The sequence below is a fragment of the Barbatula barbatula genome, assembly GCF_947034865.1.
Source record: "Barbatula barbatula genome assembly, chromosome: 16".
Taxonomy (NCBI): Eukaryota; Metazoa; Chordata; class Actinopteri; order Cypriniformes; family Nemacheilidae; genus Barbatula; species Barbatula barbatula.
This window is the reverse complement of record NC_136779.1, coordinates 6414742-6437004: the sequence shown is the minus strand read 5'-3', so window position 1 is coordinate 6437004 and position 22263 is coordinate 6414742. Positions and strand designations below refer to the sequence as shown.

Here is a 22263-nt window from a genome sequence, read left to right as displayed (position 1 = left end):
AAGCAAGGATTATAAGCTTTAATATATTCTTTGATATAAGAAAACTGAATTTGGTTCAGTGAGCGTAAAAATAATGCATCACATGTTTAAAGTTCGAAAGTATGTTATCAACAAGTAGCCCTCTAGAGGATTTGAGATATTTTGGTAGCCCTCGCTTACAAAAGGGTTGGAGACCCCTGACCTAGAATAACTAAATCCACCAATGGGGGTCGAGCTTTCTCATACGTAGCAGTAGCACCTAAACTCTGGAATTGCCTTCCCGACGCTATTCGAGGATCATACACACTCGCCCGATTTAAATCTAGATTAAAGACACATCTTTTCAGCCAAGCATTCACTTAATGCAAATATGGAAATAAACAAACCACCGGGAGACTGCATTTATTAGATATTATTTACTAGAATAATTTAACTTGTTACACTGTGTTTGACCTCTTTTGTGTTTTTCGTTTTTTCTTATTTTCCTCTGTAAAGCTGCTTTGGAACAATGCACATTGTGAAAAGCGCAATATAAATTAAATTGAATTGAATCGAGTCTGCATAATAGACAACACTTTTGGCTTTTTCTTATTTTCCCCTGTAAAGCTGCTTTGGAACAATGCACATTGTGAAAAGCGCAATATAAATAAAATTGAATTGAATTGAAAAATATAGAGTCTGCATAATAGACAACCCTTTCGGCTAAGTCACACTCAGACCCCGTGAAACTACGACCCCGCGTGGCTCCAGTATGCCATAACAGCATGTGGCAGGCAAGCGTAAACTCAGCAGTAATGTAGCTTTTCTCTAGTGTGCTGTGGATGAGTAGTGCACTTCAGCTTGTAGGTTGCGTTGTCGGTTCCCTCAAGGGCAAGGGAAGGTTTTACAACACGCGAGGGGTCGAATTTAAGAGCGATGGCGCATCAAAGGCTATTTCTGAAGGTAACTTTCCTCGTTGTATGCTACGCTGTTTACGTTGCACTTAGGATTTCGTTCGGTTTGACACAATGGCTTAGCATACTAGCATGGTCCGCGAATACACCCACACAATGAAGGCACTGCACCTGCAGAACCACGCGACTTCAAATTTCAAATGCACGATGTTAAATTGACCTCGCGCTTGCGGGGTCAGGCGTCGGTGGACCTACATTTCATAAGATCCGCGTTTAATAGCATCGTGTTCATACGAAGTACGGGCTGTGTGTGTTTTGTGAGCGGCTTTCAGCTTTAGACGGTTCTTGGCAGTTTGCTCGAGCTCGGCGTGGTTGAGCTGACATGCTAGCATTAAGCTAGCCCGAGGACGTCATCGCGAGTCTTGACAGCGACGGAGTTCACTTGAACCCGATGATGTAAAATCCTCTATGATGACGCAGTGCCGTTGAATCATAAACATTGTTTCAACAGTTTGAAAAAAAGACAATTTATTATACTCGGTGTTACATTGTTAAATCAATGTTTCTCCGGTTATATATATCAATTGAAAATATAAAGCTAAATATAAAGCTTCACGGACATTCAAATGGATGTGTGTGTCTTAATCCAATCTACTGGCATTATAACGTGTTGTGTTTAATCGGGAGGATGTTATCTGGCGTATAAGAACCGATAGAACAGAATTAAAGGCCCAGAATTTTGTAATGCTTATAATGGCAAACAGCTGATCTGGATCATGATAGTTTTTGTAATGGTAATTGATAACTTTTACCTTTCCTGAGGATGACATTTTATTAAGACAATAGAAATGGATAGTTTAAGAATAGCTTAACCCGTCTTCTTTACAGATTAGTATTTGTTTTCTCCCGTGGAATAGAAGAAAGAAAGTCTAGTGAATGCAGAACATAGACTGACATTTGCATTATTATTAACAAGAAAAATCCCGCTTGTCATCTAGAGATCCTATTCGCTTTTATCCTTATGGGTCAATTTTTCGAAATTGAGATTTTTACATCAACTGAAAGCTGAATAGTTAAGCTTTTATTGGTATATGGGGTGTTAAGATGGGACAATATCTGGTGGAGATACAAGAGTGTAAAACTCTGGAAGTAAAGGGGGCAAAAAATCGAAATATTGAGAAAATCGCCTTTGAGTTAATCCGAGGCACTGTAGCAGGCCATCCACTCACAAAAATAAAGTTTTTATATATTTTGGGTTGAACATTTACAAAATATATTTATGGAACATGATCTTTACTTAATATCCTAATGATTTTTTGCCATAAAAGAAAATTCTATAATTTTGACCCTCACAATGTATTTTTGGCTTTTACTAAAAATGTTCCCTTGCTACTTAAGACTGGTTTTGTGATCCAGGGTCACATATCCGTATTCAATGGATACACGTGACAGTGCTTTTGAGAGATGTTACAAAAAGTAATTTTTGGGTAGCTGTCCATTTAAAAGCAATGCCATGATCGTTCAAAGGTTGTTGCTTAAACTGCGCCGTATTGTTTGATTTCATTCAATCTGATTAAGTGTGTCAGCATTTGATTTTCTTTGCTTTGTGGGTGTTTCTGTCTGGTTCAGATGAGCAGATTGCCAGACAGATTAACCCATTTTCTTTGGGCTTTGTTGGTGGATTTACTCATCGGATTTCTTAATGCCTTTAGTTTTGTACTCAAGTACACTTTTTGAAAATCTCATTTTATTTCACAAATTCATTGTTTTCTTTTTAGCAGAGATAGTATTTGCAGTGAAACCATTGTATCCACAAATGTACCATTTTCATAATATAGTAACCGATTTCCAGTTAAACTGTTTTTAGAAAAACCACCGTAACTACAAATGTATGTTTCATTATAGCTATAGGCCTATGGGACTAATCAGGATAATAAGGCTAAATGATCATACAGGATTATATCTAAACCAAACATATATATGCTAAATATATAAAGCTCTTAAAGATCATGTAACAAACACAGTTTCTTCCAATGTCATATTAATCTTTAGTACATATACACTTTTTTTACCAGGAGCACTGTAGCCAATGACTGAAGGAGCACAAACAGAAAATTTAGGGGCAAACCTTTAAACACCTTGCAATGCAATTATTGGCAATTTTCCCCCAAACAGCCATTTTACTGACAAATACTTCGTAATTTTTGATGTAATGTTTAAACTCTGAATACACCAGACCAAATTAGTACTGAATTCATTTGAACCAACAGAAAACGTTTATGTCATTTGTATGAAAAAGTAAAGTAAATACTGTATTTTATTGTTTATAGTGTTAAAGCAAAACGAAAGGGCTCGTCTTAATACGTACTTATAATGATTTTGTGTATTAAGGACATTTTTCATCATGTTCACAGCACAATGTAAAGATAACATTTCACATAAAACTTAACAAGAGCATTCGCCTGTCGTTCATTCTTGTTGTGAAGGGATTGGAAATTATTCAGCGCTGTCTCATGTTATCTACAGATGAGGTCCCATTCTCAACCACATAGGTCTACACTATCTTTTCAGATGAGATATAACAACTAGATAAACATTAAAGTTAGACACGTGCGCTGTCTCAAAAAGTTTTCACAAATTGCGACAATTTAGTCGCAGTCTGGAGCCCTGCCTATACAGTAGTATTGCATACTACGTAGTATTTAGTTTGATCAAATTTATAAAAGAGAGAAACAGCTGTACGATTATTTCCAGAAAAACACAAGCTGCTGGAGGAAGCAGTGGGACAGGACAACAGCATGCGCACACAACACATCATTGCATTAATCCATTTATGTTTTTTACATTATTAGGTACTAAGTAGTATGTGTACTTTAATTCAGTAAGGAAGTTGTGTACTTGTCCACCTCTTAATGCATCATTGACATGAATTCTGCGTTTGTCGCTGGCCATTTTTAAAAATCTGTCTTTGTCTCTTGTTTGGCACACGCCTGCACATTTTTTGTATGGTCAGTTCGACATTTTCAAGTTGTAATTAAACAAAACACATTTTTAATAAAATATTAGAATAAACGTATGTTTTAAAAAAAACTATGGTTATTTATAATTTCTGCTCTCTGGGAAAGTCTGTCTTTTCAGGCTTTGACATTCAACCAGACTCTTTGGAAACATGGTCCTCTCTCTCTCTTCTCCACCCACCTTTCTCTTCTCATCAGTGTTCTGGTCACCCATTGGTGCAGAACACATCAGACAATGCAGGCAGGGCTTCTCGAGTTCAATGAACTTTCATTTAGCAGCTGCGGTGTGGCTTGCTGGGCACCTCTCTTCTGTCTTTCTCGCTCTCCCAGGCTCATTCAGCATGTGCTCTGCATCTTGTTTGGTTAAAGAGATTATCCACCACCGCGGCTAGCTTGTTTTGCTCCGGTCATTTCACATTTGGCTGTGAAACGTCCAGGATATCAGACTTTTACACTCTTGTGTATCCTACAATAAGCAAAACAGAATTTCTAAGCATGTTTGTGTTTGTAAGGCACGAGAGAGGAATACGTGACAGCCTCTGTGTGTTCTGCTAATCACTACACGGCCCCACTGCAGGTTCTTTAATGCCCTTGTGATTTGCTGATGGAGTATTTTTAAGAATTGCAGTCACAGAGGTAAAAACAAGAAACCATAATAACACTGTACCACTATAAACAGCTGAGGAAGTGAAAGTCAACACCTTTGAGGGGAGCACATATCTTTTTTATTCACTTCCTTCTCACTCGCTGTTTGTATGACTTCAAAGCTTAGTCTTGTCATATACTGTATGATATTAAATGTCCCATGAAATTTCCTGTGTTCAACAATCATCATCTTTATAGCTTAAGTATACATTTTTTAAATGATCTCTTTTCACTTAATTCATTTTAGAAGATCTCAAGAGTTGCAGGACCTATTTTTACTATTGGTTGGATAGGTTCGGTTGCATGAATAGAGTCTTGGATGTAGATGGTTTTGGCATCATTGCTCATGATGTGCGCTGAAAGGGCACGTACTGCACCGGTAAGTTGGCACAATCTTTTTTCCACAGCTCATCTTTCATAAATATGACCAGGACAGCTGCTGTAGATTGCGTGCTTCATCGGCCCCCCTCTATTCTGGGGGGCTGTAAGCCATATAACCTAACACCAGACTCGTGCACAGGTCAGCAAATCAGCCGATACTGTCAAAGGATTTTTTTGTTTGGTAAGCGTGAGGCAACTTTAATTGTTTGTTATTTGGGTTTTCATATAGCTGTCAATTTTCTTTAGCCCAAGACAGAGCTAGTTAGAGAGAGTGTCGACTCAACTCAGTTGACTCCAATGGGAAAAAAAAATTCACAGCAATGGCGGTATATGGAGCCTCTCAATAGTTCCCGGATGTTACTAGTAAAGCACAGAGCTGTGGATAGATAAGCAGCCCAATTGAGGTAAACTTTTAACCCATTTAAAGAATTAAAAGTAAAGACATCACTTCCTCGAACAATCTGAAGGCTCCATGAATCACGTGATGCTGGAAAATTTGTCATTTACAGATTTATGAATTCCCATCCCGTTGTGTCTTTTTACACATTCTCCCATGTCTAAATTCCCAGTCAAGTACTGTTTTTTTGTTATTCTTCCCTTTACCTGCTAACCAACTCAGCAGGTTTCGTGGACGGTCTCACCTGATTTTTAAAGCTAGATTGGGTGGAGCACATCATCTGACATTCCTTGCATTCACGAGCAGCTGAGCTGGAGGTGCTTTGCTGAATAGGCAGCACAATGCTTTTGCTTTCTGGCTTTCTGTGAAATATTTTGCCGGCTAGAGGGATGTTTGACCTACAGCGGAGAGGGGATGTACCTTCTGATTCATCATTTCTTCTGTCCTACAGTTTTATTGTTGATGTTCTGCTTGAAGAGAGGAGATGGATGTCCACATGGTGCTGGGCGGTCAGGATAATGTTCTCCTGGCCAATAATCCTGACGTAGGAAGTGGCAGTCTGAAGCATCCATGCGATGAGCAGGTGAGTGTTGAGATATTTACAATTAACCATGGTTTTACTAGAGTAAACGCAGTTTTAACAGATTGATCACCACTTGTGTTGCGACAGTCTTACTATGGTTGTTGTAGTCAGACCATAGTAAAGGGGTGTGTTGCTATTTTTCTGAATGATTCGACTGTACAGTAAATCCTGGAGAGGGTTTGGACTAGGGCTGCATCAAACTATTATTTTGATAATCGATTATTCGAATGATTATTCCGTTTTTGCAATTCATTAAAATATTGAATTTGACTTATTTTAACTAATAAATAAAACAAGGAATTTTTTTTCAGCTTTTGCAAATAGCTTTTTAGTGAACTTCGAGCCAGCCGAATGGAAAAATTTCTTTCAGGTTTCGGTGTTCCATCAATAGTCAAACTACTGCTCAAACATTTCACAGTTTGATTTCCAAGCTTGCAATTTTTTTCCCAAAATTCAGTTTGATTCTATATCAGTTTATTTGTATATTTAAAGTACAGTAGGTAGTCAACCAGAATGCTCTCTACCGCCGCGTTGAGTGCCACCATTGGGGAAGGGCGACAGTTTAAAAACATTTACATATGAAGCTTGTTTGCGGAATTTCCAAGCGGAAGGCGTAAAGGGAAGTTTTGTGCCTTCAGTACTTAACCACTGTGAAACAGTGAACATAAACAGCTAATCCAGAAATGAATGATACAAAGCGACAACAGAACACCTACTCACTGTCATTCAGCCAATACGTGAGAGTGAATGTGACATAATATCACTATTTTTATAATTATAAATGTATTATAAATGTTTACATTTCAATCTATTTAAAAACTTCTCAATAGACCCCTCTTTAGAATTTCGCTGAAGTCTTATAGGATGATTTCTTCTTGCAAAGTAGGAAGTGGGGGTTGATGTAGGGTTGTGTGAGCTAACAAAAAGCGTAGTGCAAGTTTCAGATAAATGGAAAGTCTACCCTGGCAACATTCATTTCTAAAATCTCTGGCAAAATCACACTTAAAGGAATTGTTCACTTTCAACATACATTTTTATGATATTTTACTCACCCCGTTGTCATCCAAGATGTATTTGCATTTGTTTCTTTAGTCTAAAAGAAGTTTTTTTGTGAAAACTTTCCAGGATTATTCCCCATATTGTGGACGTCAATGGACTGCAAACTGTTAAAGGTCAAAATGACAGTTTTTCAAAGGGCTTTAAACGATACCAGACGATGAATAAGGGTCTTATCTAGCGAAACGATCAGTTATTAAAAAATATGCTCGCCTTGCTCTGTTCTGCGAAGCGCGTTCATGACTTCACGTATTACGTAATTTTGTTGAAAAGGTCACACAAATTATGGCAACACAAATTGTAAATCCGACGATTAGTGGGAAAATAAATACACATAAATACACATAAGCACAAGTAAAACAATACATTTGGAGTTTGTAAAATACACACTCATGTCTGTGGAAGCAGCAATAACAATCTATTTAAATATAATTTGACAAACATAGTGAAAGTAACTATAAAGTTTACTCTATTCTTCTCGGAGTTCACCGGGCACTTTCTTGCATGTATTTTCAGAGAAACGGATGACAGACAGAAACATGGTGACCATGAGCTCGTGCTCTACGGCGCGTTGTTCTTCGACCCATCTCACGTTATAGATCAAGATTATTTATAAAGGTTTTAAAATTTCATTAGCATTAAGTTGGGGCGACGGGGACAGGTGGGGCTTGTAAATTCCCCCTTGTCAAAAGTGGGGAATGACCAAAAAAGTTTGAGAACCACTGTTCTAAGGAGTCTGTTGAATAACAGTGAAGCATTGAAATGTTTTTGCCTCATTTCTTTTCGCTGTCAACTTTCCTTTTTAGACTCTTTGACAATGCTATTTTCTCTCACCATCTAGCTAGCTTGTATGTTAACATTACTCTTTATACGACGTAATAGCGTAACCCCAGCAGGCAAAAAAAATGCAGTTTAGTGAGGAGTGTAAAAATGTATATATGTTAAATAACTATATACTATTATGTAATTATATAATAACTATGTGTTTAAATGTAGGCTATTCTAGTTGCAATTTTTCATCAACTCATTTCTTAAATTTTCCCTTGTCTATGTTCTGGCCCGCCATCTATCGGCGATTTTGTTGTTTTTGGCCGATGCCAAACTTACATGCCGACCCCTGCTACAGGTCCTCTTTGTGTGTACTAAAGAGGTGCTATAATTTTCAGATCAAATAACCCAGAGTGAACATTTATTTTATTGTGAAAACCCTAGTTACTACACTTTTTCTATAATAAAAGTATGGTTAGTTTTCCTAAGGGATAAGAATGCCTTGGTTACCTTTTTTTAATGCAGGACAGAAGCACCAGCCCATCTGTCTTTCGTTCTGTGACCACAACATGGAAGGAGGGTCTCCTAAACCGGAAAAGACCATTTGTTGGAAGATGCTGTCACTCCTGCACACCCCAGAGTCAGGTTAGTTTCTTCACAGTGTTGTAATAAAAGGCATATAAGGATTTTCAATGCACCCAAATACATTTCACAAAGTAAACATGTCAAATGGGTTTTTAAAGATTAGGAAACGTTTAACTCACTCAAAATGACCGCATTTCTTACGAAACTTGCATGCTGTATGTTCATTAGGAATTATCTGTTCTTTTAACTTAGACATGATGTGTTGCAGGAGAGGCTGTTCAATCCCAGCATCCCCTCACTAGGACTCCGTAATGTGATTTACATAAACGAAACGCACACGAGGTAAATGTCAACTTCTGGCCTGGTGCCCACAAATGCCTGACCACTTTCCTCATTATTTATCATGAGAAAACTTACTTTGTGTTGCTTGGATACACACATTTGCATTGTGTTGTATAAAAAAATTATACATCATATATGCCTTCGTTGTTCAGATAAAGTTACCAACCACATGTCTCTTTTTACATACGGGAGTGAGGTGAAAGGTTGTAGGTTTCTGTGCAGAGAGTGGAAAGTCAGGAAATAAATAATTAAGCCTGTTTTCCAGAGGATAATGTGCCGAGATCATGTGACGAAGGTGGTCTGAGCTGTACCGCCAATCACAAAAGGGAGTGGACGGCGTCTGTTGTAATTTGATGTCTCTCAGAAGTTAATAAAATAAATTATCATAAAAAATTATGCGCTTTTGTGGCTCAAACTTAAATTCCGGTACACATCTGCAATGAACAGAGTCCCTGTAAATTATTTCTGATAACAAGCAAAAGACATAAGAAAATTACATTAGCGAGCAAGTTAAAAGTATGTCTAGCTGGTATTGTATTGGGTTACCAGTAGAAAAAACGATACTTGGCTAAAATTAAATGTGTCAGTTACACGACCCATTCAACGTATTGTTTATTTAATAAAATTAATGTACAATCAAATATGAATATAAATTGATTGAAGTATAAATAGTTATATTATTAGCCACTAGCCAGACCAATCAACAAACGGACCGTAAGTTAACTTTAATTGTTGGTGCGTGAAAGGCTTTATTTTCATTGCTTTCATTTTTCTAAGCATGCATGGCTGTATTTTCTCTGTATTATTCAGACATAGGGGTTGGCTTGCACGGAGGTTGAGTTATGTGCTTTTCGTCCTGGAGAGAGATGTCCAGAAGGACATGTTCGCTCGTAACGTGGTGGATAACGTGCTCAACAACTGCAGGTACCAAAAGGCCATTTGGGAGAGGAACAGGTGGAATGAAAAATGTTGTTTCTCAGCACCATGATTCATTGTATTATTGCTTTAGGGTGGAAGGCGCTATTATGGAAGTAGCAGCTGAGGCCAGTGGCGTAGATGCGGAGTCTGGAGTGGATCCAAAATCTGCCAGTAAAGTCAGACGGAAAGCCAGAGGATTCCTGCAGGAAATGGTGGCCAATATCTCACCTGCCTTCATCAGGTACAGGTTTAAGAAATAGTTCACCAAAATGTCTTAACTATTCACCCTCATGTCCTTCAGAACCGCAATATGGGTTTAGTTGAACACAAAAGAAAATTTCTTGAGAAATGTGCGAGTGGTTTTGTGTCCATAAAGTGAACATCAATAAGGAACAATGCTGATCGGCATTCTTCAATCATTTTGGTTCGGTTTGGTTTGGAATGAACTATTTGTTTCACAGAGCTGCTCTGGTGTTTACCGCACAGAAGCACTGAATGAACTCACTGACCCTGGATTTGGTTACTGAATTATCTGAAGTTGAATTCGAAACGAAACCAGAATTCTGATGAATTACAAATAAAGAACACTTCCTCTCTCCTCTTCTTGTGTCCTGTTCAGATTAACAGGATGGGTGTTGTTGAAACTGTTCAATGGATTTTTCTGGAGCATTCAGATCCATAAAGGTCAACTAGAGATGGTGAAGAAAACATCATCGGAGGTCAGACCCTTTCAAAAATATCTGCCAATACAAACAAGATTCAGGCGACAGATTCACTTGTTGTTTAATAAACTACAGTTTTTAAATTGCACCTTCATGTGTTGTCATGCAAAAATCAACCGGTGGACATACAAAGCATGAAGCTTTTTAAGCATGAATTCTTCTAGCATCTTACTTTCTACCTTCATTGTGTTTCAGTACAACGCTCCACTGGTCTTCCTTCCTGTTCACAAGTCGCACATAGATTACCTGCTCATCACCTTCATCCTCTTTTGTCACAACATCAAAGCTCCTCACATCGCCGCTGGCAACAACCTCAACATCCCCATTTTAAGGTAGAAAGCAGAGCAACTTAATGAGAGTGTGTTATGCTGTTTAAAATTGAAATTATTAAATTTTGTATGCAATGTTTATTACATTCTTTGTTCTTTCAGCACACTCATACGCAAACTTGGAGGTTTCTTTATCCGTCGTAAACTGGATGAGATGGCAGATGGAAAGAAAGACCTGTTGTACAGATCACTTTTGCACGCAGTAAGTAGAGTTCTGTTTGAGGTTTTGGAAAGGGTAATTCACATATTTTTGTGTTTTGAGCTACTAGACAACGCAACAGTTTTCCTGTAGTATAGATGGTTTCATCGGAGGCACGCACCTAGCCCGAAGTTAGCGTATGGTCTGTTTGTCGAATGGTCTGGCTAGACGCTAACAATATAACTATATTTTATCGGATTAATATTAATATTTTATCGTATTTGACAATGTTGAATGGGTCGCATTTAGGTTTAGCCAAGTGACAGTTCTCCTACTGTTAACCCAGAATAATACGGACCACACATACTTTTAACTTGCTAGCTAATGTAATTTGCTTTTTAGTTCTTCTGCTTGTTATCAGGAATAATCTAGAGGTACTCTGTTCTTTGTGGTTGTGTACCGGAAGTTAAGTTTAGGCCACAAAAGTGTGAATGCACAGTAACGTTTGTTGTTGCTTTGAAACCGTCTATAGAATTGGATTAGCAGCCTAAAGGTTATAGGTTTCGAAGGAACGCACATACTGCACATCAATTTGCTTTGGATAAAAGCATCTGCCAAATGATTGATTGTAAATCTAGACAAACGTGCATTTGAAGGTAATGTTAGACGCTAATAATAAAATATCTGCTAAACGCATATGTGTAAATATGTCTACGGCTGTTATTTGTGAACATGCAGATTATTTATGCAGTGTCTATAAGAGGCTGGCGAGTAGAAGCGGTGCTGATAGATTACTTCTACATTATTCATGTCATCTCCTGTTGTGCACCACATTACCACAATAGGCTGCTTTAATTACAGAGAGGTTATAAAGGAAAGGTCATGGGTCTTAATGATTTAAGTAATCACGCGTTGCATGTTAAACCTAAAAGCATTATCATAGTTCCAATATAATACAAATACAAACAATCTTTGTAGTGTGGTAGTGTTGTCACAGTTAATTTTCCGACTGCAGAGAACACTGATCCGTAATGTATGTACATTACAACCTCATGTTGACAAATTAACAACCATGCAGTGATGATATAATTTACATATCTTAAGAACACAAAAGAATGTTGTGGGATTTGGGCTGTGATGGATTTTGTTCTAACCGCGTTGACACAACAAATCATGTGGTTTGGCTATTAATTGCACCCAATCACACACCTCCACCAAAATGTCAAATAAATTACAAGAATAAGAACCGAGGAAACTGCAGAAAGAACAACGGCGTAACCGTCAGTGCATATAAACGCACGCAAACGTTATAATTCATTGTTTGTAACAGCAAAATATCATTGATGTTATTTAACTATTAATTAGGCTACATTTATAATAACAACCTTTTTCAGAGTGCAACATAAAAGAGGCCTATTCTCTGCAGAAAGAACAACAAGGTAGCGAAATAAACACACTTGTCCAAACGCAACTGGTTGAAACTTTAATTCATTGTTTGTGACAGCAAATTATCATTAATATTATTTAACTATTACTTTGTTTTTAAAAGGGAACATCGGTCTAGCCTATAGTCTCTACAAGTGTCCGACTACAAGTGTACAAGTGTACAACCACTCGGCCGCTTAAGTGAATCGACAAGTAGTGCTGCTGCCTTATTTTTCAGTCGAGGATAACCAACATATTCACTTTGTTTGGTTTCAGGGAGGCTCTTAAACAGGGATGTGCACGAATATTCAATAAATAAATGTTCATGAGAATAAAAACTGCATCACCACAGGGTTAAGTTACCTCAAGAGAAGAATATGTCACATCTTATTTAACGCTTCTTCACTTTATCTGTAATGGATTTCCGTGTGAATCGCGTGTTATGCTCGGCTCACATCACCATATTAAAATGTTTCAAAACTGGTGAGCCACAGAATTCGTTAACATTACTTGCATTAGGTATATAAATACCAATGTTATTACTAATAAATATATTACCTTTATAACTTTGGAGAGGTTGTTGTTTGTAAATTCATTCGTTGGTTAAAAATATATTAAGTAATGCTAATTTCAACAACTTGAATTGTGTTTTACAGATTTCACTGCAAATTATGTTACATTCCTGAAATCTTTACGTGCCGTTTTTATGTATTTATTTTTTCCAACGTTGCTAATCTTACAACTGTAACCTAAACCACAAAAGAGAAGCATAACTATAAGCACTTGCAATTTATATTTTTATACATAAATTATTTTATTTATAACTCCAACGGTTTCTCTTATGCTTTTGTCTTTTATGCCCGTGTTTGTGTATTTTATTGATCATTATCTGTAGACATAACAAGTACTGAAACTTAGCATTTTATTCAAATTAATCAGACACACTCCAAATAAATCCCCCATATGTTAATAGACTGTCCCTCTTGCTTATGCGAGAAGCAGTTTTTACCCCAGAAACCCTTGCACATAGGACGGAAGACAATAATTTATGATTAACAATTCAACAGCATATACCAGCAAATAAATAAAATACTGAAGCGCCTGAAGAACGACAGTCAAAAGTCTTTTTTTGACTCACTTTAGGTTACTCTAAAATAAGACCGTCTGAGCTAAAACTGCTCATCTTTTTTTTCTGCTCATCTGAGCTAAAACTGCTCATCCAAACTACCGTAACCTCTCTACTTCTAGCGACGCAGGTTATAAAACACCCAGTGCACAAAATCTACATTTCTGTGCGCTACAATGATGACGGTGACGACCTCGACAACATGGTCGGCATCGCATTACTGCGGTGATGTGGTTACCGTCACAGCCCCATGTGGGATGTTATTGAAAGTATTGACTTAAGTGAGTGAGATGTTTATTCAGTATTTCAGATTCGGTCTAAGAAGGACTGTCATCTTAAAGGGTATTTCCCTTAAGGAAAACATTATGAACATTAGGATTTGGTAAAACATTATGAACATCTTTCTCTTTCAGTACACAGATGAGTTGTTGCGTCAGCAGCAGTTTCTGGAGGTGTATTTGGAGGGCACGCGCTCTCGCAGCGGGAAGCCGTCTCCAGCTCGTGCCGGCATGCTGTCCATCGTGGTGGACACACTTTGTACCGGCAGCATCCCTGATGTCCTAATCGTGCCCGTTGGCATCTCATATGACCGCATTATTGAAGGAAACTACAACAGCGAACAGCTGGTAGGATCCACTGTGCCAAATTCACCTTCAAGTTTACTTTGTTGAGGCAATCAGGAAAGATTGTAACCTGATGTACAAGTATTGACAATACTACAGCAATGTCTCAAAAATCTAAACTGTACACAAAAAAAATTTCTGAAGGGTTCTCACTTTTCTTCAGGGCAAACCGAAGAAGAATGAGAGTCTGTGGGGCGTGGCCTGCGGCGTGTTCAGAATGCTCCGGAAGAACTACGGTTGTGTGCGTGTAGATTTCACCCAGCCCTTTTCCCTAAAGGTGAGAACAGTTTGTCGGCTTCTTAACTTGATAAAACGTACAACAGATCTCTTTACTAACACCTGGATCCTGTGCTGCAGGAGTACCTGGAAACTCAACGATCCCGGCATCTCCAAACCACCCTGACCCTGGAGCAGATCCTCCTTCCCACCATCATTGCCGCACAGTACGACCAGCAACCAACACTCAATCACGTAGACTGGTGTTTAATAGTATGTAGAAGAACCCGTGTGGTTTATGGGATTCCATTTGTCTGTGTCTGTGCAGGCCTGATCATGCTGTTTTTAATGGAGAAGATGGAGATCATCAGAATTTCAGAGACCTGTCAGATGAGCCCTGGAGGAGGCAGGTTATCGCTAACCTAGCCAAGCACGTACTCTTCAGTAAGATACACGTGAGAGTCATGAAACATGCGGTTTTTAGGAAGGGTTGGTTTTAACAAGAGGGGTGAGATTTGAGGTCAACATTTATATGACCTGACAGTGTATTGCTTATGTATACTGCCTACAAAACCAGCTTGTCATGATATCCTGTCACATAACGCCAAAATATGAAATAAGGGCAATTTTAAAGTCTCTAACCACCAAACGGCTACTGGGGGACTCTCAAATGTCTGGGTCATATTTCACCCCAATATGAGAAATTACATTATATTTTCAGTTTAATTTACAATATAGTTTTCATGACATTACTGTAATGGATCCAGATTTGTCACTTTTGTACTTTGAAATTTTGCTATCTGGAATGTGAATCGGTTCAACTTTTACATAAACTCTCCGTAATGTTAATAGTCAAAATGATCTCCTCAAATATGTCAATGCAAAATCCCCTTAAAGGGATAGTTCACCCAAATATTGTACTTCTCATAAGTTACTCAGCTTGTCATTTCAAACCCGAATGACTTTCTAACTTCAAAACACAATATGAGTCGAAGAATGACTTGTATTCCGAATTCAACATTTTATGTTTCGGGTTAACTGTTCCTTTTAATAACTGTAAGCACATCTCAATCTGATCATTCTGTTTGTTTTTCATAGCCGCCAATAAATCATCCGCCATCATGTCGACTCACATTGTGGCCTGTCTCCTCCTGTACCGACACAGACAGGTAAGGCCAGACTTTATGTAGCACATCTGTAGGAATACTGTATGCCGTGGTAGCCCGTCTGCAGCTTCTGCTGGTGCGCTATTGTGACCAATGGTTATCTTTACCGGACAGGGTGTGCTGCTGTCGAAACTGGTGGAGAACTTCTTCAATATGAAGGAAGAGATCCTGTCGCGGGACTTCGACCTGGGATTTTCCGGGAACTCTGAGGACGTGGTGATGCACGCGCTCAGCCTTCTGGGAAACTGCGTGAACGTCACCAGCACCAACAAAAACACAGAGTTCATCATCGCCCCTAGCAACACCGTTCCCGCTCTCTTTGAGCTCAATTTCTACAGCAATGGCCTTTTTCACGTCTTCATCGCAGATGCCATTATAGGTTAAAACCAGAATCCTAATGCTCAAGATGCGATGATAATAAAAAATCTGTCTGCATGGACCAACATTTAAAAAATAGTGCTGAACTTTAAACATGAAATGCTTCCAAGCTAAAAAATCGTCGTAGTTTATTAATAGCGAGATTTGCCTCCTATACTGAAGTGTGGGATGTTTATTTCTTTGCTAGCTTGCAGTGCGCTGGCCCTTCTGAGCGAACAAGCTGCAATGACTTCAGGAGGGGAGCAGAGTTTCTCCTCCACGCTGCTCAGTCAGGAGAGGCTGATCCGCAGAGGTGCCGGACTAGCACACTTTCTGTCCAATGAGGTGGCACTGGCACTGGTAGGACTTGAAAACACTATCCTATAGGCAACAGCACCATCTAGTGGTGAGAAGAACCTTATTGCACATTCTAATGGTTGAAGTGAATGAGATGCCAAAGCCTACATCTTTAAACCACTATGTAGATCATATTAACTGTAATGACAGCTCACCTCTTCAACCATTAGAATGTACAAGAAGGTTCTTATCTCTTAGGAACACCCACTGCTGGCAGTTATTTATGAAAATATCTGTCTCGTCTTTTCTCTCCATAGCCTTGCCAGACTTTATACCAGGTCTTACACGATGCTGTCACCAGATTGATCGAGTACGGTGTGCTGATTGTGGCTGAGGTGAGCTTAACTCTTTCATCTTTGGTGGCATTGTCTGGTGTAGTACCGGTCACAAACTGAAATGATGTAGTAGCGGTTTAAGCTGCATGTTAAAATGATGAGCTTAGCTCACCAAATAAGATTCTCCACCAGATCTATCAAGATCACATGCATGCGAGTTATTTAAAACAACAGTTTCAGTCAAGGTTTATTCGTCTGTCTGATATTTGACCTGATTTTTGACTTGCAGAACCTTAAGTTTTGCTTATAGTCAATATTTTCTTGTACAGCTCCTTGTTACAATGTAATTTGTAAAAAGCGCTATATAAATAAAGCTGACTTGACTTGATTTAAATAAAAAAACAGATTTATTTACTTGAAAATTGAATAAAAAACATTGTTTTGTGGTGTTTATTTAGGAGGACCAGGAGGAGCTAAGCCCATCTGAGGAAACTTGGCCGAAGAAGTTTCCAGAGGCTCTTACCTGGCGAAGTGATGAGGAGGATGAAGACAGTGATTTTGGAGATGAACAGAGAGACCGCTACCTGAAGGTCAACCATAAACATCCTCAGAATTCCTAAAATTATTAGTTTGCCCAGAAATAAGAATTTACTCATTATTACTCATAATTGACTTGCCCTTATGCCATCCCAGATGTACTCAACCAGAATGAGCCATCGCCGTCTCCATGACGGTACTTCTTTAATGCGTGTTGACTCTACTGTTATATGTAATATATGTTAATAGTATATTTTCAAAGGGGATTTCTAGAGCAGTTTCAGCTTGGGGAACTATATGTATGCTATAATTGATATCGGGTTTAATTAATGATCGGAAATGGGTTGTCTAAGCGTGGTTTTAACAGCGGTTTTCGAAATGAATATTGCCAGGGTTTTTCCAGTTGTATGAAGCCTGCACTTCAAAAGAGATATTCAGCTCTTTGCTACCGCTCATACAACCTCCATCAACCCCCACCTCCTACTACTGCAAGAAGAAATCACCCTATAACATTTCAGCAAAAACCCAAAAGAGGTTTCTATTGAGAAGTTGCTGTTCAAAAATGGATTGAAATGTAAACAGGGATTTTACCGCACTTACCTTATAACGTGCTGTATTTATAAAGAAGATATGAAAACATTTAAACGAGAGGTCATTACAGTGTTTATAATTTAATATTAAAATAATTGAATATGCTATACGTAAATTAGGATCATTACGATTCTAAAAAGCACATTTTGGCAAAGATGTTTAGTTTATGTTTGGAGTTGCTTATCAGTGTTACGGTGTCTTACGCTTATTTGTCACCCTGCAGGTAAGACATTCATTCTAAACTTTCAAATAAAGACACATTCACACCTCTCCCAGTCACACTGGCCTGTAGCCATACTGACATGCAGAGAATTAAAACATTTCAATGCTTGTCATTTAAACGCAGGTCAAAACAGTATTTCGTCACACTTTTATTGAATACTGATTAAAACTGTATATAAACTGCATATTTTGGGAAATATGTCGTTTTTTCGTTCACGTCTTCACATGGGCCTCTGTTCTAGCTCATTAATAATCATTTATGTTACACTTTCACCTTGTGCAGTTTACTTTCTCCGGTCCGCGTTCATTTATAATTATAAAAATGGTGATATTATGTCACATTCACTCTCACGTATTGGCTGAATGACAGTGAGTTGGTGTTCTGTTGTCGCTTTGTATGATTTATTTCTGGATTAGCTGTTTGTCACACCCGCTCTGAGTGGACCACAAAACGGTCCGCACCAGCTTAGAAGCCGGACACGCTTATGAGGCTACGCTCAGTTATGGTCTTCATCAAGTCTTTGACATGGCCTTAGTCATTCAAAATCTAATGATTATACTTTCACAGGATATTCTTTACATTATATTGGTTGCCCTGCTAAAAAAAGAAGGGAGGGGGGGAGTTGAATCAGAGTATATTCACTGCAAAACAACTAGACTACACCACTGCATCTCTCTCAACCCAGAGTAGAAAAAAACTTTCTGTTCTGGCCTGTTGCATTAGCAGCCAACTACTGCCTTGAAACAGATTTCCCTGCATTTTTAACCCCCCCAATAATTAGAATTTATAAATTCTGCAATTTACTTCTCTCATAACCACACCGTCTTCATTTGCTTGTAGGTGAGCCTATCTGCCGAGCACCAGGAATTTTTTCTTTTCCTGCAGAGGATTTTGGCTCCGGTACTGGAGGCGTACAGTGGTGCGGCTATCTTCATCCACAGCCTGAGCGCACCTGTTACTGAGAGAGAATATACACACCAGCTTTTCCAGTATCTTTTGACACGCACAGAGAAAGGAGTGGCAGCATATGGTAAGTAAAGTTTCACTACTTGAATGTAGGGGTTGGCCGGATAAATATGTTTATTTCATGGTCACGATATATTTCACGGTTACAATTTCCTATTTTAATTGTATGTCTTATACCAAATTTTTCTTAGATATACTTAAATAATAAATCTGATTATCAGAACTTAATTTGATATCTTATTTATATTAATCTTTTGGCTATATCATATGTATACAGTAGGAAGAAAGATAACAAATATAGCAATGAAGTATGAATATATGCACAAACAATGAGAGTACAGTATATGACTGGTGTTAAAAAATGGTGTTCATTGGGTAACTTTTTCTTAGTATTATTATCATATTATTAACACCACAATTTTTTATTTGTTGTCTAGGAGAGAGTGCCACCCACTACCTTGTAAAGAACACAGTGAAAACGTTCAAAGAGCTGGGGGTGAGAAGATTGATCGTATCACACGAATCATTTTCTACCGCCTTGTTGTCTGGACAATTTTCTGTGCATGTTTAAAGTAATCACGTGACTTGTGATCCACAGGTGCTTAAAGAAAGACGGGAGGACGGCGTGTGTTGCTTGGAGCTGAGCAGCGCTTTCTTACCTCAGGCCAACAGAAACAAACTCCTGCAATACATTTTGGGTTTCTGCCTGCTGTGAGCCATGTTCTCGAACTACCAACACATCACCCATCTCTCCTCCCCCTCTGCCACCCCACTCAAGGGCTTCTTACCGGCTAGTCATGACTGTCAAAGGTGCTATTCTAAGGAAAGCTTTACCTGGATGTGCCTTCACTAAACACGTCATATCAAGACTTGAGCCAGTCTTTCCGTCACTGTAGAGCTTTCCAGTTATGCAGAACTCAATACTCGACGACTGTAGGTCATTTACTGTAAAAGAAGCTTCCACTCACAATGATGGTGGGTTAATGTACTACTTGTGCCAGTTAAACCCCTTGGTTTTCCGCTGAATCTCGTCCACTTTGCATTTTAAAGTGATAGTTCACCCAAAATGAACTATCAAACTAAAATACTTTCTTTCTTCCGCAGAACACAAAAGATGATGTTTGGGATGTTGATATCAGGCACCGATTCATCTGCATTGGTTTTGTATCAATACAATAGCAACAAAAGTTAATGGTCCCGGCACTGTTCGGTTACCAACTTTCTTTAAAATATTTCATTTTGTGTTCTGCAGAAGAAAGTAAGTTAAACAGGTTTGAAATGACAAGAGAATGAGTAAATGATGACATCATTTTATTTTTGGGTCAACTTTTACTTTAATGTATCTGGTTTCAGTTTTTAACATAATTGCGACTCTTTATGAGAACAAGTTGCCTTTAGTGTTAACAAATATAATTCACCAAGGTGATGTATAGTGTACAGAGAGCTTTAAGAGTTAGTTCCTAAAAATGAAATGTATCTCAAAAACCTTTATTTAAACCCTCATGTTGTTGCAATACTGTATGACGTTCGTATGAAATACATTTTTTAATATCCTGGAAATTATGTTATTGTATAATGAAATTGAAAGATGACTGGAGCGGTATAAAGGTCAGCGTAGCTTTGTATGAGTAACAGACTGATTTGAAGATTGTTATTTGTCAAGATTTCAACGGCACGTTCATGAAAACAAGTTCTGATTTGTTCGATTTAAATGAAGAATCAGATTTTGAATTATATGAATCAGACCAACGGCCTATCATATATGAAAAATCCCCATAGTTTCATGTGAAATAGAGTCGTCTGGTTGGGCAGACTTCAGTATAGGGGGCAATTCTCGCTATTAACAAACCATCAACTACGACTTTTCCTCAATAAATCCTTAATTCGTAGTTAATAAGGTAGTTTAGGTATTTATAATCTGGTCATGTAGAATATGTGCTTTATAAGTTCTAATAAACAGCCGATATCCCAATTGTAGGCATGCTAATAATAATTAGTTAATAGTGAGAATGGCCCCCTATACTGAAGTGATACATATGGTTTTGTAATCACAATAGGGGGTAAGGGGTCATTTTATTTTTGGCTGAACTATTCTTTTAAAAAACGGGGCATTTATTTTGAAATCACTAACACTTGTGGAGTATTTAAAGATGATCGTATTGTAGCAATTACTGTAAATTAACTTGGGATGACTGCACAGACTACTGCGTCTCAACTGTTGATAACATGCACATGAAGAGCAGAAAATAATGATTAATTCTGAATGTTGTTCACCAACTACTTCGGTGAGGTTGAGTGTTGTTACAGAGAAGTGTGTGTGGATTGGACAGATTGTACCACTTCTCATGTGTAAGAATGGTAATCCTTGAGGGATATGGTTACTGTCAAGTTCTTGTGAAATACAAAGCAAATAATATATAGGCCTAACTGAAATGGTCTTAGCAGGCCTGAAGTATCATGTGCACGCGTCTACAGGGAGAAATATTACTGCAACTTGAAGCTCGAATGTTTCAACTCGGCCAATGAGTTTGGCCATTTGTTTACAGATCATATCTGTAATGTTTCAAGGTTGTTCACTTGCTGCCAAGCACTTCCTGTTTCCTGTTAAGATCCTCTGCTATGAATTTTCTGTACATTTTCGAGCGCGTGTGCATGTGTGTACTTTGTCTGTCATGTATTAAACCGTATTTATGCCACAAGTCTGTCTCAAAGCGCACAAGGTAGCAAGAAAGCTTTTAAAAAGGTATAATGTGGTATATCCACAGTTGAAAGTGCAATGTTGTATCTGTTTTAGTTGTTTAAAAATGTTCTTCATATCATAATGTTCTTTAATATTCTTGAAAAGAACACTTTCAATAACCTTGGAAGATTACCGTTTGATAATCTCTGAAGATTGAATGCTATGATTGAAACTATAGGATGATAACGGAAATGTATGTAATTGTTTTTCTAACTATTTAACACCCTTTTTTTAATTAACATAAGTTATCATTCCATTCATATTTTTGTTATATGATGTTAGAAAACAATTCTGTTGACTAACACCATCCTGTCTGTTTATGTGACATTGCTTGTTTTTGGGCAAGTAATGAATTAGGGTCATGATGAGTCCGTGTTGTGGCTGCATTTCACTGGAAACGTCGCACAAAATGTGTCTAAAACAGGCGTTTGAAATACAGTTTGAACCCACAGTTATAGAGATATCAAAGAGCGTAGTACTTGGGAAATCATAATAATCAAAGTTCTAAGTGGTAGAACCCTAATGTTGAAATACAGAAGCTTAGGTAAATCGTAAAGTAGAAATAATCTTCACCCTATTTAATTGTATACACTCAAAAAAATAAATTTAGCTCCTTGTCAATTTTCCTATAAAGTTGAAAAAAACTGTTCAGTCATCTAACTTAATCCATTCAAGTCTGGACTATATGAATTATTTGTGTTGTGTTAACATAGAATTGTTATGGCAGAAGATGGCTTCCATTTCCCAGAAAGCTTTGCATAAGACTATATTTTGTTGGCAAAAAGGGATGGAAGTCATTAAAAATGTTGTCATAAAATTTGAATAAATTACATTAGCAACGCCAACCCTAAACCTAACCTTACAATGATCAAATATAGTGATTAACTTTATGCAGTATTGAAGTGCT

At 38.0% G+C, this 22263-nt stretch overlaps 1 protein-coding gene across 3 annotated transcripts; it reads left to right on the top strand.

Annotated features, from left to right (window-relative positions):
• The first annotated feature begins 747 nt into the window (after positions 1 to 747).
• gpam (glycerol-3-phosphate acyltransferase, mitochondrial) lies at positions 748 to 21313 on the top strand. 3 transcript variants are annotated; one of them, XR_013787735.1, is made up of 22 exons: positions 748 to 921; positions 5764 to 5895; positions 8245 to 8364; positions 8573 to 8646; positions 9457 to 9570; positions 9656 to 9805; positions 10184 to 10283; positions 10482 to 10618; positions 10718 to 10817; positions 13719 to 13931; positions 14092 to 14205; positions 14286 to 14371; positions 14473 to 14588; positions 15243 to 15313; positions 15425 to 15689; positions 15876 to 16027; positions 16282 to 16359; positions 16758 to 16889; positions 18491 to 18680; positions 19054 to 19112; positions 19215 to 19591; positions 19721 to 21313. XR_013787735.1 is itself a non-coding variant. In XM_079476063.1 (21 exons), the coding sequence occupies exons 2-21, from the start codon at positions 5797 to 5799 to the stop codon at positions 19329 to 19331; spliced, it is 2487 nt and encodes an 828-aa protein (XP_079332189.1). In that variant the 5' UTR covers positions 784 to 921; positions 5764 to 5796; the 3' UTR covers positions 19332 to 21313. The 3 variants fall into 3 exon arrangements, 2 of the variants coding, with proteins under 2 accessions (XP_079332189.1, XP_079332190.1); XM_079476063.1 differs by having other exon boundaries at positions 784 to 921; positions 19215 to 21313; XM_079476064.1 differs by lacking the exon at positions 748 to 921 and adding an exon at positions 4809 to 4913 and having other exon boundaries at positions 19215 to 21313.
• Positions 21314 to 22263: the final 950 nt, after the last annotated feature.

Excerpts from the sequence above, each read along its gene's own strand:
- gpam (XM_079476063.1), top strand. The coding sequence starts at position 5,797 with ATGGATGTCCACATGGTGCTGGGCGGTCAGGATAATGTTCTCCTGGCC. Across the intron at positions 8,365-8,572 it reads CCTGCACACCCCAGAGTCAG|GAGAGGCTGTTCAATCCCAG; the intron begins GTTAGTTTCTTC and ends GATGTGTTGCAG. Across the intron at positions 15,690-15,875 it reads CATCGCAGATGCCATTATAG|CTTGCAGTGCGCTGGCCCTT; the intron begins GTTAAAACCAGA and ends TTTCTTTGCTAG.